The sequence below is a fragment of the Montipora foliosa genome, chromosome 6 (assembly GCF_036669935.1).
Source record: "Montipora foliosa isolate CH-2021 chromosome 6, ASM3666993v2, whole genome shotgun sequence".
NCBI classification, from domain to species: Eukaryota; Metazoa; Cnidaria; class Anthozoa; order Scleractinia; family Acroporidae; genus Montipora; species Montipora foliosa.
Window position 1 is genome coordinate 33,022,019 of NC_090874.1, and position 17,500 is coordinate 33,039,518.

The 17,500-nt window shown below is 38.4% G+C and overlaps 1 protein-coding gene across 2 annotated transcripts in view; it reads right to left on the reverse strand.

Moving 5' to 3' along the window:
- LOC138007159 (coiled-coil domain-containing protein 186-like) overlaps positions 1-17,500 on the reverse strand; it is a 33,380-nt gene that overhangs the window by 5,589 nt on the left and 10,291 nt on the right. For both annotated transcript variants that reach the window (XM_068853916.1, XM_068853915.1), the window contains exons 5-18: positions 13,432-13,551; positions 12,547-12,651; positions 11,235-11,333; positions 10,639-10,725; positions 10,376-10,518; positions 9,644-9,824; positions 6,456-6,530; positions 6,161-6,245; positions 5,979-6,058; positions 3,160-3,191; positions 2,464-2,626; positions 1,643-1,681; positions 513-724; positions 355-424 (exon numbers count right to left, since the gene is read on the reverse strand). In XM_068853916.1, the coding sequence (XP_068710017.1) occupies positions 355-424; positions 513-724; positions 1,643-1,681; positions 2,464-2,626; positions 3,160-3,191; positions 5,979-6,058; positions 6,161-6,245; positions 6,456-6,530; positions 9,644-9,824; positions 10,376-10,518; positions 10,639-10,725; positions 11,235-11,333; positions 12,547-12,651; positions 13,432-13,551 (1,491 nt within the window). The remainder of the gene's footprint in view (positions 1-354; positions 425-512; positions 725-1,642; positions 1,682-2,463; positions 2,627-3,159; positions 3,192-5,978; positions 6,059-6,160; positions 6,246-6,455; positions 6,531-9,643; positions 9,825-10,375; positions 10,519-10,638; positions 10,726-11,234; positions 11,334-12,546; positions 12,652-13,431; positions 13,552-17,500) is intronic.

Below are 17,500 nucleotides of genomic sequence, written 5' to 3' on the forward strand. Positions count from 1 at the left end.
TTAAAATGGTTGAAATAGTCAAGAAGCGATTAAAATAACGCGAATTTATATTTTGAGATGACGTTTTTGTTGCCGTCGCCGTTGCTTCAGCTCCCTAAAGGCTTGGCCAAACGCTCGCAACATTTCAACGCAACATCTTGCAACATTGTTGGGCACAACATGTTGCATACGTTTGGCCACCCGTTGTTGTCCAAATAACCTATTTAACCAGACGGACTATGGAACTATGATGGCTGATCCCATTGCAACACGGTCTTAGCCGACACTTCTGTATGGCACAAAGAAACATTGACCCCGCAATACAACGAGAGACAGAAAGAACGAAAGAACCATCAAGCACTCGGAAAGACTAACCTTATGCAAGTCCGATTTGGGAGGAGCCAGTGTTCCAGCTTGCTCCCGCAACACATAATAATGGATAATTCTGTAGAAGAAGACGAAGTTTAGTAACCATCCTCAGACCACACAGTGGGCTCAGTCAGTCCAATAATAAATGAAATAGTGGCACTTACTTGCTTTTCTTTTGTATTTCATCTACCAAAGCATTAACATGTTCCTCCATGAACTCAAGCTTCTCATTCTTTTTAGCATGGATTTTTTGCAGCCTACAGATGCGTTCCACGAGCACAGCCTTATTTGGTTCGAGCTCTGTGTTAGATCTGTGTTCCTTTTGGTTTTGCGGTAAAATCTGCACTTGGTCTCCACTGGAGGCTTCAAATGAGGACTGTAACAATGGACACATAATATTAGCGACGATAAAAATAATTTTCAAGGCACCAAATGACATTGCCATCCCTGTGGCTAGTAACGGGTTGTTTGCACTGACCAAGACGAAAACTATATCAACCGTGTCAATATGAACCGTTTCACTAACTTGAAAGTTACTTTACAAAGCGAGCAAGGGAAAGTTAACAAACTCTTGACTCAACTTTCAGACACTTGTTGGATTAAAAAAGGATGCCTCAGTTTAAACTTAACCCTCTTTACGAAGGAAGATATTTGGCTAAACGCCCTTTACTGTAGTTTTGTCTTTTCTTTGCTATTTGGTTTTGTAAATCTCCTGATTCACAAGTATTTCGAAAGGAAGTTTCCAATATACAGCGAAACTACAGACCAGTTGGGCAACTATTTAATTTTGAGTAGAGCCAGAATCAATGCAACTAAACGATAAACTTGACCTTATACAATACAATGAAACACAATCAGCGAAACAACAGAACAGAAAAACAACAACCGTTTAGAATCTCAACTGGCCGGAGGCAAACCAGTTTTCTATTTACGGCCGAGAAGATGAACCAGAGACAACCAGGAAAAATTCAATGAGTGGTCAGAACGGGTCTTAAACCCGGTTTTCAAGGCAAGAGTCCTAACCACTGGGCCGCACTGCCTCCACCTTGAACAGCTGAGGCCGAAACACTCCAATTTCCGCTTGCGTTAATGGCTAAAGAAGGGTTTACCTCGATGTAAAAACCTGTGAAACTTTTTCTTTGTTTTGTTAGCTCGTGGTAGGGTTAGGTTATTGTTTGATGTCATCCGTGAGTTTCACAGGTTTTTACACCGAGGATGAGACCTAAAGAAGGTCAAATCTGAATCTACCAATGCTAACGACTAAGTCAGCTTTTAGGACAACAGCCAAGCTTACCCGATCATTTGATGACTGTGAACTGTTAACAATGACCCACTGTAAACACAAAATAAGCAGAAAGACAGTTGCTGATAAAGGCACTTGAATCCATCAAAAAGAAGAAAAGGACACAGAGCATGCTGCCAAACCAGTACACACTAGATGTAGGTTGACGATTGCCTTACAACTGGCTCTGTCATCTCCAGCGAATTATGAAGTTAGTTTCTTAAGAGGCTTTGGTGCTGTGTTGGTTGGAAGTGAAGCACAAAAAAATTTGGTTTTATCAAACGAGTGGATACAGGTAAAACCACCACCATAAAAGATTTGTGAGCTGACGTATCGAGCGTTGGCCCGTCATCAGAGCAATGGTTAGTCCCTCGTCATTCGCGCTGACGAAGGTCTAACGCTAGAAACGTCACGGTACTTAATTTTCATGTACTATTATTTACGCGTTTTGATAAAACCAAACTTTTCTGTCGTCTCAAAGCTGATGTCGAGTAATAAAGGGCTTTGGTGGAAAATTGGTTGTCATGAAAAAAACTACTTTTGCTGTTGCAGTAACCTTTCCACAGAGTGGATGACTAATCTACATGCAAATGTACATGTATATGCATATGATTGGAACTCTTTAGATAACCACATTGAGCCAAAAGGTAAATACTATAGCAACAATTTATCAAGCCTTCCTTCAAGTTCAAACAAAACAAAAGAGTTTGTTTGGTCATCTTTATTTTGTTTTGCCGGCTGGAGACAAACTGGGTTTCAAGTTTAAAAATGTACAGTAATCACTCCTTTAAATTCAAGCCCACGTTTCAAACGAGAGCAGGTTAAATACCAACCCCGCCATCTGTAGCTGATGTGGCTGAGCTTGGTGATGACACGGATGTTGGGCTGGTGCAAGCACTGCCCAGTTTATCCAGTGAATTCGTAGAGGATGACTTGGAACCCCCACTCGTGTTTTCTTTTGATTCCAGACTAGCTGATTCTAATTTATCCACTTGCCTGAAAGAAAACAAATGGCAATTTCTGAAACACCAAATTCCTAGCTCATGTGGCTCTAAAGGTAAATAGATCTAAGTTAATGACAATGGAAATGGGTAGAAAGATTATTCTCAGACACCTTGTGCATGGATTATTTCATCTAACATTTTGGCACCAGCTGGCTATGGTTGAAAAGGTAAATTTTCACAGTACAGAAACCAGTTAGAGGACATCTTAAATGTAAGCCCTTCATCCGCCAGTGAGGGCGCAAGGAGAGAAAGCTATGCTACTGGTGAACAGTTGTCATAGTAACATAAATATGTCAGCAAATAACTAAAAAAAATGTTTTTAAAGCATTGAATACTGAGGGATCATTAAATTTCCTATCTGTTTCACAATGGTAAAACAGGGAAGAGACTAGGTGTCTGCTTTTACTGACTTTTGTCAAGAAAAACAACAAAAGAAGATGTAAACTACTTGCTCATCACTTTCATCTACTTGATAATTAAACTAAACTTGGGCCAGTTTAACACAAAAGGAAAAATCATACTCACTTTCTTGCTTGCTGTAACTGCCTTGTTAAGTCCTTTAAACATAGATCACAATGAAATTGAAAAAAAAAAGTGAATTGTATTGCAGTTACTCTTAATTATGTGTAAACAGAAATTCATATTATTCTATAGCAGCCTCACTCTGCTATGTACAAGTAAACTAATAAAATGCATGAAAATTAAGAAACATTAATTTTGCCTTTTCATCCATCATAAGACAAACAAGTCATTCAATTCGGTAACAAGTGCCTGCTTGGATTATAACTGAGCACATTTTAACAAGGGCTCCAGGCATGTTTCCAAATTTCCGTAATGTTGCAAAAAGAACAGCCTAATAGGCCTTTTGCAACTAACGATCACATGGTACAAAATCTGCCATGCCTGAACCAGTCAAGCTTGACTTGCCTTTGTTTTAATGTCCCAGTGGGGGAATAATAATGAGCTTGCCCTCCAGCATGGCAGATTTTGTACCATGTGATCGTTAGTTGCAAAAGGCCTATTTATGGAGGGGTCTTGGGCAGTTTTTAAACAAATAGCCTTTTTTGCTATTGATTCAGTTTAACACCACAACAACAACAAAATTTAACTTTTATTGTACACCACAATGAAGGCTACTGGCTTTTCAAAAACATAGAGTTAAACAACTCAAAAACCAATATTATTTACAAGAAACAAATAAATATCACACTTCTGTGGTTGGAAACATCTTTATTACACCTGAACACTGATGCTGGCCAACCCCACTTAACGCCAAAGGACTGCCCACATTTTCCAAAAAGAGGGCCAAGGACAAAATAATAATAATAATAATAATAATAATAAAAGTAATTTATAATTAAAACGTTTCTTAGTGGCTTATAAAAAAATTACAACTTTAAGAATTCTTAGGACAATTTATATGTCAGGGAAATACTTGTCATTTGTCGAAAAAATTACATAATAATAGTAAAAAATACTCTACACAAGTAAATGGCAAAAGCTCTACTTTAAAACACACTGTAGCTATATACAGTCCACTTCTTGGCTCAGCATTCGTGGCTTTGGCTAGAGTTCCCCATGTAATAATTGTTACTATAATTATAATTTTAAAACACACGGTAAAATGCTGTTGCAGTTTTTCTTCACATTTCAAAAGTACTGGCATTGAATGCTCATCAGGCAAAATTGTCTGTAGTAAATTTTAAGAGGAAGACTGTTTATTTTAACTAAACTCTCTTCATGTAACAGTCCACCATAACTTGCTGTGGTTCCGACCGATAAGCTTTTAGCAATCTGGATCAAAGGGAAGGTGACGTGATTTACTCACTAGCTTAAAATTTTGTGAATGTGGCTTAGTATGCAGCACAAGAGTTTTTGGCTTTCAGATTGTCGAATTCGTGTTCTGCATACTACAATTAAGCCGCAATCACACACTGCATTGTCAAGCTAGTGAATAAATGACATCATTTTTCCAGGATCCGGCTCCCTGAGGGCTTACACGTATCTGTTATTACCACGCCAAGTAATGGCAGACCATTAAATGGAAAATATCGCTGTCAAAAAAAGTAGTTTTTCTCTTAAAATGATTGCATGAAATCTCGCATTCCAAGTATTTAGCACAAGAACTTTCGAAATGCGAAGAACAACAAAAAGCGATTTCTGATTGTAATCAGGGGAGGATCCAGGATTTTTCTTAGGAGGGAGTGCACTACTAAGGAATCGTGTAGCTGACTAGTGACATTTCTTTTTTACAGAATAACAGTTCTATTAGAAAGCCTCAGGTCATCTGAAGGGGGGGGGGGGGGGGGAAGAGCACACCCACTGCACCCTCCCCCTAGATCTGCCCCTAGTAGTAGTGCTTTAATGGTTAAAGTGAAGAAGGAGATGGTTAGTTAAAACTAAGGAATTTTTAAGCACCTGAGACAGCTACAGGAACAGTAGTGGCAATTGGCGCATTGGTTTAAAAGAATCCTATTACAGCTGTACAAGTGCAGCACAGCTCTTGCTGTACTCTACAAAACAATATGACTATAAAAACAAATAAAGAATCAATCTATCTATTTATGTCATAACTGTTCATCCCATTCCAGTCAGAGAATATTCCACTCATACCGGCAGCTATCCTGCAAGCAGAGTCTCTTTCAATCTTCCTGGATAAGACAGGAAGAGGAAAGAATACTCTGCTTACGGCCTGCACATTTCGTATTGCGCATGCATTAAAAATTGAAATGTATTCAGTGTCAGTCACAAGTGACCTGTAGCCACAAAACCAGAAAACTAAAACAAACAGTCAGGATATTTTAGAACAACTCTGGCAAACACACGACAATCAAGGAATCATTTCATTTGAAACTCAATATAGTCCGTACTCTTAAAAATGCTATTTCATTTTTTACTTTAAAATTAATTTTATAGGTTTGTCAGACTAGTTTCTGTAACCGACACACAGAGGAAAAACTCCTGGGAATTCTAACAGTTCAAATTGCCACGCTGTTGTCAATTTCAAAATATTGATGACCCATGGTGATTGATCACGGGCAAACATTAAAAGAAACAGGACTGACTCGTCCACTTCTTTGGATGAGAAGAATGCGCAGGCCATGAGCACAGTCTTCTTTCCTCTTCCTGACTTATCTAGGAAGATCGAAAGAGACTGCTCTCAGGCTAACCAGCAGCACAACAAAAAATAATTTTTGGCAATGGCCAAAAACCTAACAGAAGGCAAAAAAATGTTTTGAAATGATGTTTTTGATAACATTGGCATTGCAGTTGCTGAATTTAACTCCTTTATATTAAAATTAATTGCAATTTTTCAGTTACTGGGTGGACAGATTTCAAGTTACCTTAATATGAGCTGTGTTCTTCCTCTTCAAGACTTGAAGTTCATCTTGTGACTCCTCTAGAGAAGCACTCAGTTCAGACACTAGGTAAAGAAACAAAAGGAACAGTTTAATTCTTGACATGACTCTAGACAAAAATGGACAGCAATACAATACACTAAAAAAAACCCAACTTTTGCTCTTACTAGCTTTTGATTTCTCTTCCAAATGAGTGTTTAATGACTGAATTTCATTTTCCAATGATGACGTTCTTTCTTTCATTTCTTGCTCCTTAAACAAACATACATTCAACCATTATATTTTCTTTATAACAGTCCTAATGTTGGTAGCATGTGAATGCACACATATTTCTGGTCGTCATTGGGGGAGAGAAACAATGGCCAGAAATACAGTGTATGTCTGTGTTCGCAGGCTGTAAAGTTGGAAACTATAACAGAAAAATACATTCTAAATCTAATAACAGAGAATTTACATACTAACCAGTTTGTTCTTTGCTGTTTCCACCTGTAGAAACTGCTCTTCCAGTTTTGATTTGTCCAGAAGAATGGCATCAAGCTGTTTGTTTAAAATAATGCATGATTGTGACACACCCAATCCACAACACAAAGGAGCCAAAATAATTAACAAAAGATGTTAATAACCCATAAAAACTGTCACAAGATGCTTCTTTAAGCACTTACTCGGAGTATGGAACAAAACAAGTACCGTAAACACCGGCGTATGAGCCGCATTCACAGATACTTTGTGGTGGAATGGAGATTCCTTGCCGAGTGAAGTTCACCTGCTCAAGAAAGGCAAGGTTAAACCGGTTAAAAGCTCTTTTAACGAAGAAGGTTTAATCCCTGTGTAAGCACAAACAAAAACGGCTTTTTTAGGAGCCACCAAACTCACAAAAGCAATGATCAATGGGCCATTCCATTTATTCACCCCATTGGAAAAGTAAACTTTTGACCCCCCTTAGAAAAGAAGATCAAAGTGCCGACACACTCCCCCTTCAGGATTTATTCAAAGATCAGAGGTGCCGACACAGTTACCCCCTCAGAAACGGCCTTTAAAGACCCCCCACCTCCCCTTCAGAAATCCCGGTCCCTCAATAGGGGGGTGCAGATAAAAAATAGAATGGCCCAATGCGTAATGTGGTATTGTTTCATGAAGTTCTTATTAATTTGCTGCAGAGGTCTATACAGACTTAAGAATTTTCGCTAAACTTGTTAATTTATGCAAATTTACGGCATGGCGTCTAGATGTTCTCGCAGATAAGCCACATCCCCTATTTGATCCGAAAATTTTGAGCAAAAAGGTGCGGCTTATACGCCGGTGTTTACGGTACATGTAAATGTTTCTGCAGCCAGTTGCTCATTCATAACAATGCAGATAATGTACTGGTGAACATCGCTTATAATGTTTACAATTGCAAATAAATTCAACAGGTGACATGGCTATAGCGGTAGTATGTTTGGAAAAGGTTGCTGGAATGGAAATAACATGGGCGTTATGTCTATTTTTGCGTGACCTAGTATGTAGCATGATATCAGATAAACTGGTTTAAAGTGAAAGCAGCCGGTAAGGCAAAGGCATGTGAAAAACTAGTGTAGCAGCACAGAAAACATGTGAAAAACTATTCTTGTAATTAACATGGGTAAGTGAAAACCGGTATCCAACTGCAAAGGTTCCAAACAGTGTTGTGAACAATGCAGCCAGTGACCTCCAGCTCTAGATTGCTAACATGACGATTGCGAAAGTATCGATTAATTAAAAGAAAAAAATATCAGACATCAGACATCAGCGGATGATGTTTGTACAAAGAACAGCTGAGGCAGAAAGAAATTGAAATTTCAGTCATTTATAACATATCACTGTTGGAAGTTCTGTACTGTAGATTTCATCATGTTGTCAATAGGCAAGATTAGAGTAAAGATCAGATCTTATTCATGACATTTCCAGAAGGTTGAATTCAGAATTTTCAAATTTTAGCCGCATTGCATAGCGTCATTTGCCATCTCGTGGAACATGGGCTTTGAATCAGCAAACAACATTAAACGAGTGACACTGAAACCCCAACACAGAACCCATCATTTGGTTGCTCCACTGCAGGTTATAAATTCAGTAAATTCTGTAAGACGTGAGGCAGATGTGTTTATTTTTTATTGTTGCAGTTGTTTTGTCACAGAGGGAGGTCAAATGTATTGCTCAAAGGGGTGTAGTACATTGCTTTTTGCCAATGAAATAACCACCTCATAGTTCTATTGTCCATTTGCTGCACAGAAAACTAAATTCTACCCAGATTATAACTCAGACACTTTTCAGGTATTCCAAATAAAAAGAGCTTTTTGTTGTACTATAAATTTGTGTACAATATGCAGAAGGTCAAAATGGTTAAAATGCCAGAAACAGTAGTGGTTACATATAAATGCTAAAATATCATACATTTGAAGGTTAAGGCATCTTTTCACAAGTCATGTAACTACTGTATGTGGCACTCAAAGATACAGTACAATACAATACAATGCATACTTAATTGACCGCTCCCCAATAGGGCTTTTCAGGGCCAATGAAACACAACGAAACAACAGAACAGAACAATAACAACAACTGTTACGAATCCCAACTGGCCGGAGGCAAACCAGTTGGCTATTTACAAGTGCAGCTGGGAAGTTGAACCAGGGACTACACTGTACCAGCATCAAATTCAATGAGTGGTCAGAGTTAGTCTTGAACCCGGGATCTCCAGATCCCAAAGCAAGCACCCTAACCACTGGGCCACACTACCTCCTAAAGATATGTTTGACTGCCATTTCCACTTGAAAAATAAGCAAGTTTGTTAAATTGCCTTCTGGCTAGAAAATGTGACAGATTGAGTTTGAACAAGAAAACAATAATTTTGAAAAACTACAAAGCAGTCCGACTCATCCACACCATGACAATAACTAGTAGTTAGTAAACACAAGTACTCAGTACTTTATACAAACAATCATAAAAGTTTACTTGTTATACAGCCTCTGCCAAAGCAACTTCATTAACTATGTACTGGTAAAAGAAAATGCTCTGCGAGGGAAATTGCAATGGAAATACTCAAGAACACTGGAGAACTGTTATTGAGGTTTAAAAGGACAACCTACTGTGCATCTACAGAAAAACGTTTCGTAAAAAACTAAGAAATTTTTTATTGGCAGAACAAAAGAAGAAACAACAGTCAATAAGCTTCACACAGGAACGGTCTTGACACAAAGACTCCACAGTCACATATTCCTTTCACGAATTTGATTTATATGACTTCATCACATAGAAATGATTGAAAAACAATGTTTACCTATTTATTTTTGTCCACTCAAGGGCAAATCTAATTTTGGCAAATTACAGGAGATTCCTGAAACTATAACTCCAATTTTTTCCTGAAAGTGGTATAAATAAAGGGAAATGTCCCTATTTCATTTTTTTTGGCACTGCATACTGTTGAAGCAATTGTCTCACAGGCAGGGCATAGCACTGAATGGCTTTAAATTTACATAAATGGATTCTTTTGTCATTGTTGAATTGTGGAGAATTGTGTTCCACAGCTTATGTGTTTGCATGTTGTAACACTCAAAAAAGTTGAAACCCTATAAATATTAACAATGCTATACTATTGAAAATGATTACGTCTGTTGACAAAACGTACAGTCATGTACCTTAGAAATGTTGCCAGTGACTTCAGACTGCAGCTGAGCATTCTTAGCTGTCACTTTTTCCGAGAATACTAACAACTCTGCCTCCTTACTGTGACAGGACAATATGTCAGACTCCATGTCAGATATGATCTTCTTCTGTTCAATTTCAACACTCTTCAAATGCTTCACCACTTCCGCCTCACTGCATAAATAAAGAATTATCAAAACAGTTAAAGCCATGATTAAAAATATTTGACTTACTTGCACAGTAAAACTGATCCCCTTGAGCAGCCACTTTGCTAAAAAGGGTAAAGTTTGTGAGGAGCTATTTTTTGCTCAGTTCTTATCATATGAATACCAGTAGATTTTAATGGAAATAAATGGACTTTTAATGTTGACTGCTCTACGAGTAAGGTTTTCTACATTTCCTAGAAGAGGGTTGGTTCTGTTGTATTATGATGTTCATTTAGAGTTGTGTTCCTTCTATACAGTCCTAAAACAAAATTATAACAATTCTGCAACACAGCTGTGCACATGTATCTTGAAGACTAGTTCTATAATAACTTTCCTCAACAAGATGTTTAAGTGGGGACCAGAAAGATACATTGCAATACTGGAGCTGGCATCCCATCCAGGTGGGAGTAGTAAAGCTCCTGCTGTGTGATTCCCAGTGGCACATGCACAACCTTTTGTGTTTCAAAAATATTTACTAGAAAGGATTATTTACAAGATGTTTTTCATCCATTTTCTAACCTTTCATACTTCTCTTTGAACACAAGACACTCTTCAAGTTCTTTCTTGAGATTTTGCTGTTCTTTTTTTACCAATAGTGCACTTTTCTCATGTTCTGCCACCTTCACAGCATATACTGTTATCTTCTCTTCCAATGAGCTAACCTGAGGAATAACACTTCCCAGGTCATTAAACAATGGCAGAGTTATGAACCAATGAAAACGTATGACTGTACTTAAGTCTAAAAGAAGTAAAAATAGAAAAATACATGTACACATAATCACCTTGGCCTTTTCGGCTTTCAAATTCTCTTGAGTCTTCCTCCATTGTTCCTTAAATTGTTCCAATTCCTGTATTTTCATCCTGTGAACCTACAAGAGCAACTCATTTTAACCTGTTGCGAAATAATTCATTGCTGCATTTATCTCTACAAAATTTAGTATCTTAATAGATCCTGTATTATCTTTTTTACATTTTTCATACATTTTTTATTATTTTGTATCATCTTTTAAACAGAAATGTTCTTGATTACTCAGTAGTTACGATCACGATCTTTGGTAAAGCACAAATGCAACAATAATAATATTGTTGTCATGTGGCTAAAAGGAATTTGGGCTAAGTTAATCTTGAGTCAATGCACCCAGTGGTCTTCTAGGCAAGTGTTCATGACCTGTGGGGTGGTTTCAGGAGCTTGCCTTGCCATATGGCTGTGGGTAAGCTTTAGTGGTCATTTATTTATTTGCATTTACTTGCTCTGCTGATCTTTGTGGATCACTGCTTTGGTCACCTACATTTTGCAAATTTAGTGCCCAGCCCCTCCCACCCATCATAGGAGTTGGACCATTAGGTAAGTACATGTATTATATAAAAAAGACCATACCTCATCTTGGTCTGCAATTTCTTGTTCATGTCTTTTCAGTTCTACCTCCTTTGCTTTAAGTTTGCAGTCCAGGGAATTTGATCTCATTTCTTCACATTCCTGAGTTAAATCAATAACAAGGTTAATAGCTTGGACAAGCAATAATTTTGCATAGTAAGCAAATAAAGGTAAAAGCAGGCAACATGGTCTAGTGGTTAGGGCGTTGGGTTTGCATGCCCTTGTCCCAGGTCCAACCTATGGTTTCGATTTGTTCCTGGTTGTCCCGGATTCAACTCTACCACGCTTTGTAAATAGTTTCCTCCTGCCAGTTGGGGTTCTTAATCATGTTTCTTTTAAGTTTGAACTGTTTCTTTCAGATTGTTAAAAGTGGAGTGCTTGTGAGCTAGCTTGATAGCTAAGTGCACTTTCACTATAAACAAAGCATTTACTGGTAGTTATTCACTGGGACAGTATGATCCGTTTATAATGCAGACACAGCACTTAAATCAATAATAATTTCAATAATTATAACAAAAATTATGTAATTATTACCCAGTTATAATTTTGAAAACTTGCTCCAAAGACATCATACACTGTACTAAAATGTCAGGAGCAAGGATGGCACAGTCAGTTAGTGCACAGCCTTCGTGCAAGAGACCGTGGTTTTGATTCCTGGGTCTCGCATCCTTGTTTCGACTTCTTTCCTTTCCGTGTGTGCAGCCTTAATGCAAGAGGCCGTGATTTTGCTTCCTGGGTCTCGCACCCTTGTTTCGACTTCTTTCCTTTCCGTGTAGCTAAGTAGCTTTCAATACCCGTAGAACGGAGCACTGATGGAGAGGGGGGAGTAAAATGAGCCCACCGTTGACCTCAGGTTTGTCAGTTGAATTATTGTTACGAATTATCAACGTTAAATATGATTTGACCTGACCTGACCTGACCTTACCCAAAAATGTAATAATGATACATGTATGTTGTGGTGTTGACAGTTGCAAAGAGATCAGTTGTTATTAACATTGTCTTGGTGGGAGGAGGGGAAGGGAATCATACTTGATAAAAGTGCGAACAGTTAGGGATGTGATTAAAATCACATTCCCAGATGTATGCACTAGTAATTACTTTGACCAGGATTGTGGGCAAAAATCATTTGATACAATCCACATTAATGTAACACTGATAAAAATTTTATCCATCTGATAGAGCATGGTTGTCACTGAGTAGGACAAAATGTTAAAGGAGATTCAAAGTATACAGTATAATTATGTAGTCTGATAGCCCCAGTGACAAAGCTACAGCTGCTGTAACACTTAAGCAAACTCTAATTTAAACAACTCACCTGATATTTTTTAATCATTGCTTGGCAGTCAGCCCTGATTTGAAGACCTTCCTCTTTGGCTTCTTGCAATTTTTGAGTTATTTGTGACAGCTTGTTCTTGGTTTCCTGATTAGAATGACAACAAAAAAATGGCAAGATTAGGACTGGAAGTCCTACTGATCAAGATTGAGACAAGTTGATGTTTTCATAAGACTCCAAAAACAAGATGTACAGGTAATAACCTTCACAACTGCTTATTATGTACTGTTTTTCACCATAAATCAATGCAAGCAACCTTCATTCCCCCTGACAAGCGGTCAGCGTTGTGCCTTTCGTTAACTGTGCACAGTAGGGACAAAGATTCTGGGAACAAGTTGGTAATTGTCCACTGCCACCATAAACATGTAGTAGAGGATTATCCCTTACTGTCAGCCCCACCTATGAAGATGTTTCACTGTGTTTTCAACACAATGACATAAAGGGTAAAGGCTTCAATTAAAGGGGCTAGGTCACGCTATTTTAGGTAATTTTGTTTAATTTTGTTAATTATGAGCTCTAAACGTCAAATTGGCAGAGCAAGAGTCTTTCATTTGCAAAATCACGGCCACATAACAACTGAGAATGATTTTCCAGCTGTATAAATGACATTTTGATATAGACTGATATAAATTTGAAAAAAGGTGGGCCGACGCTTTTCAAATTTACCCAAATTCAATCCATTTCAATCCTCTCCAGTTTTTTTCATCCATGTCCATTCTTGGCTTCCCTGTGTTTTGTTAGAGTTCTTCTATAGTTTTGAACAGTTATTTTGATATTTTAGGTAATTCTATGACCATTTGATCAGTGCTGAAATTGCCTAAAATTGCGTGACCTAGCCCCTTTAAAGAAAGGAAATGTGTAACATACCTTGTGTGCTTCTAGCTCTGTTTTTAGCTTGTTCTGTGCCCATTTGACCTTAACAGCTTGTGAGTTCACCTCTTCAGCAAGCCTATCTGATTCTTTTATAGCACCAACAAGTTCCTTAACCTATGAATAACAAGTGCACATTAATTAATAAAAAAATTCAATTACAATTGTATAACAGTATGAAATAACATGCATGTCAACATAACAATTTCTTATGAGTGCAAATGAGTATGTTGAATGACAAGGTGGTTAATAAAGTGAATGAAGATACACCATTTAAAGCTACACATTTCCAAGCAGTACGTAGGTATGTGACAACATATTTTATTGTCAATATTGCTTTTAAAAAGGTAAACTACCTGCACACACAAAAAGGGAATTTGTCAAAATGACGCCAACATCAAAAATAATCTAACCTCCAGGTATTTCATTTGACAATACTAGTCAGGGAGCATATGTCGTGAAACAAAGTCCTGTGGGAATTTCGTGGTGAAAGCAAGCTGCCTTAAGTATGTAGATGTGTTAAGGGGACCCTAAAGAACATGACAAAAGTTGTCAGAAATTTTGTAGCTTGCACCGACAGCTCTTATGGGGAGTTAAAAGTGTGACCCTTATAGTCCAACATGGAAACAAGGCTTGGCCTTCAAATGCTTTGTAACCATTGTCAATGGTGGTGAATCTTCGACAAAATTCTCATACTTTTAATTGGGGAATAACTGACACATAACAGTAGTCTCACCAGCTTCTCGGAATGCTTTCCAATACAATAGCTTCAGAAAGAGAGAAACGATCCTCGCACTTATGAGACAATTGAAGCAATTGTCTCATACTGACAACTGAAAAATTTGGGTGGCTCCAACGGCATTTGAGCCCATGACCTCGGTGATGCTGATGCAATGCTCTACCTCTCCGGCAGTTAATTGATTTCGCTGTTGACTGAGCCAAGAGTAATCAGCGCTGGCTTTGCGCATTGCTCATTCTTAGGTTTACAGTTTGTCCAGCCTTGGATCTACAGGGCTTTCAATAACTTCGTAAATAGCCGTCCATGATAGCCCATTGAAGGCGGCAGTTTGACAAGTTTATGATGGCATTTTTAGTGAAAATCAAGGCAAACTAGCCGGTGGTGTGAGGCAAAGCAGGCAGCGGTATACCGCCAGTAACCGGCTTTTATTGAAACCCCTGGACCTATGCAAGCGATTTCACCTAGTGCACTTTTTACAGAAAGCAGTTGTTGTAGTAGGCCATCACCGCCATGTTTTATGACTTCAGCTGGTATGCCATCCAGACCAGACACTTTACCAAGATTAGCAGCTTTTACAGCTTTCCTTAGTTCTTCCATTCAAATGCATCATTGTCTATCGAGCAGTTAGGTGGTCAGTTGCATCATTGTCTATGTTGCCTTCTTGATTCACTATTTAGTGAAATGCTCTTTCCATCTGTCTGATATTTCTTTTATGTCTGTAAATAGCTGATCAGTTCCATCAGCCTTCTTAACTGGGGCAACAGTGTTGGTTTTGGGGCCGATCACCGGTTGAAGTGCGGAGTACAGTCACTGTGAGTTGTTACACTCTCCAAAGCTTTCAATTTCTTCCACTTTCTTTTTCCACCAGTTGTCTTTCATTGTTCTTAGCAGGTCAATTTGTTGGTCTCATTCGTTCCCGTGAAGATGAATGAAATGAATGTATATTTTAAGTGTGGTTTATAGACGAAAGAGAGAAGTGATCAAGTAAGAAAAATTATTTATCACACCCGCAAAGCGTCCTGTTAAATCAGCTCCATTCTACGCATGGAATCCAGGAAGCACAGCAGTTTTGCATGTCCAAGAGCAAGAATAATAGGGTTCAGATGTACTTTTTTGTAATGCTTCCTCTACCTAGTCACAACTGAAAATGTATTCTCACAGTATTAGAGTATGCATCTTCGGTGTGGGGTGGTATCCCCAAATACCTCGTTGAAGATCTGCAGCTTGTGCAGAATCATAGCCTTTCACTTAATGGCATTATGAAGGCTAGCCTTCCTTACCTTTAAGAGTGCAGAGACGCAGCTTCTAGGTGACGAGTCAAGAGAATTTTAAGTGATTGATAGGACAATCAATCAATCAATCATTTATTCAACCCTATTGCAATAACAACTGAATTACAGGGGGCGGTCACGACACAGTCACAAAATTGTTAAGTCTTTTGCATTTGCCAGTAGAGGCATGGTACGATTGTGAGCCTGAGCATAAATTATAACCGTGGTAATAAACCATCGGAACCCACAAGAGACTACTAAGTGTTCCTGACACATCACAGTTCATGGCAAAGTTCATGCATGCCTGTTGTCACCTATCGCTAAGAGGTGCAAGGTCAGCGAGATGAAGTGCGTCGCTATAGCAATCATCAGGGAAGACGATATACAGGGCTTTTCTGGACTTGTTCTAAAAGGTCACTTAAGTACGCTGGAAGTGCCGCCCATACTGGGGACACATATTTGAGCACAGAGCGTATCGTACTGCAATATAAAGATATTAAGTTGGAAGGTGAAAGTCCACTTTTCTTAAAGATCCTCAACCCATAGAGGCGCTTTGTAGCTTTGTCGTATATATGACCAGAGTGTGCAGTCCATGAAAGGTCATCAGAAACTATGACCCCCAGCAGTTTGTACTGGGATACCCTTTTGATTAGGGTGCCCCCTATGAGTAGAGGACTGGAACATGTTGGTTTATACTGGAGAAAGCCTACAACCATTTCTTTACACTTCTTAGGGTTTAGTTTCATATTGCGCTCTAGGGAGTACTTATTTACATTAGATGCAATGATAGGCAAATAGCTATTAGAGTTCCTGGGAATAAAATCCAAGATGTTGAGGTCATCAACGTACTTAACATGAGTACGCCATTCTTAAGGAACAACCCAATTACACACTGATATCAATGCCAATGATCACTAGCCTCTACTCAAGTGATGAATCGCGTTAAGCCTTAAGGACATTTACGCTAATTGTTTGTGCGCAACATTACTGCGCAGGTAATGAGACTGTAAGACGTCACACATTACTTTGAGCATTAGTGAAATTGAGGTTTTAAAACCTTTGCAGAAACCGTGGACGATAAGTATTGCACAGCATTGGATCAGAGAAGACCGTGACCAGTCAAAATTGATTTTAAAATATTTATGAAAGTCAAGTAGACTGTTTCGTCAGTCGTGCACTAGTCTACTTGACTTTCATAAATGTTTTTCAACCATTAATTAAAATAACATGGCGACAAAAACGCTAGGGAAAAAATTCCAGGCTGGCAAAAGAATGGCACATTTATTTCCAAATCATCATAAAATGTTAAAGAGAAGTGAGCGGGAGGATGGAAAAGCTCTGGAAAAGATAGCTGCTGATCAAGTAGTGGCTGAAAGTTTGGAAAACTCGAGGACAAACCATCGCATAAATTTAATGGAGCTTCTTTTTAAAAAATGTTTTTATTACCCTACAAACTTAACTTCAAAATGAATGCATATTTTTGAAGTCTTTTCCCTCAAAATAGAGCAGTATTTTTGTCCTCGTCCGCTTGAATAGTGCGGACCTGCGTGGAAACAACCAGTGATTAAATTTCACAAAAACCACACTCCAGAAGACGAGCATGACGGCAATGGAGAGATACATGTATTATACAAAACACCAACCAAATGAAGATGATGCCTGCTTAAAGCTTCGTTACTATGCTCAAGAACGTTTTTGTTGGGTAAAAACCTTTCATCCCTTCAACGATCAATCCTCTTTTGTGTTCCAGTCCTTCCCCGACAGGTCACGCAAAAACGTGACAATCGAAATTTTCCAAGAGCTTTGCAAAATCAAATTGATTTTACTTGTTTAGATCATTGGCGACCCCTATTTTTTTAATCATGAATCACTTACTTTACTTACTATCTACAAAATAATTATGATGAAATGAAAAAATTCCCACCGTAAGAAGTTATCTTTTTTTAACATTTTCTTTCCTCGTGTCATCGAATTCCGGTAGTGGTTGCAACAGATATAGCTTACAAAAACGCTCGTCAAGGATGAACTCTACTGTTTACGACATCCCTAGTGGCAT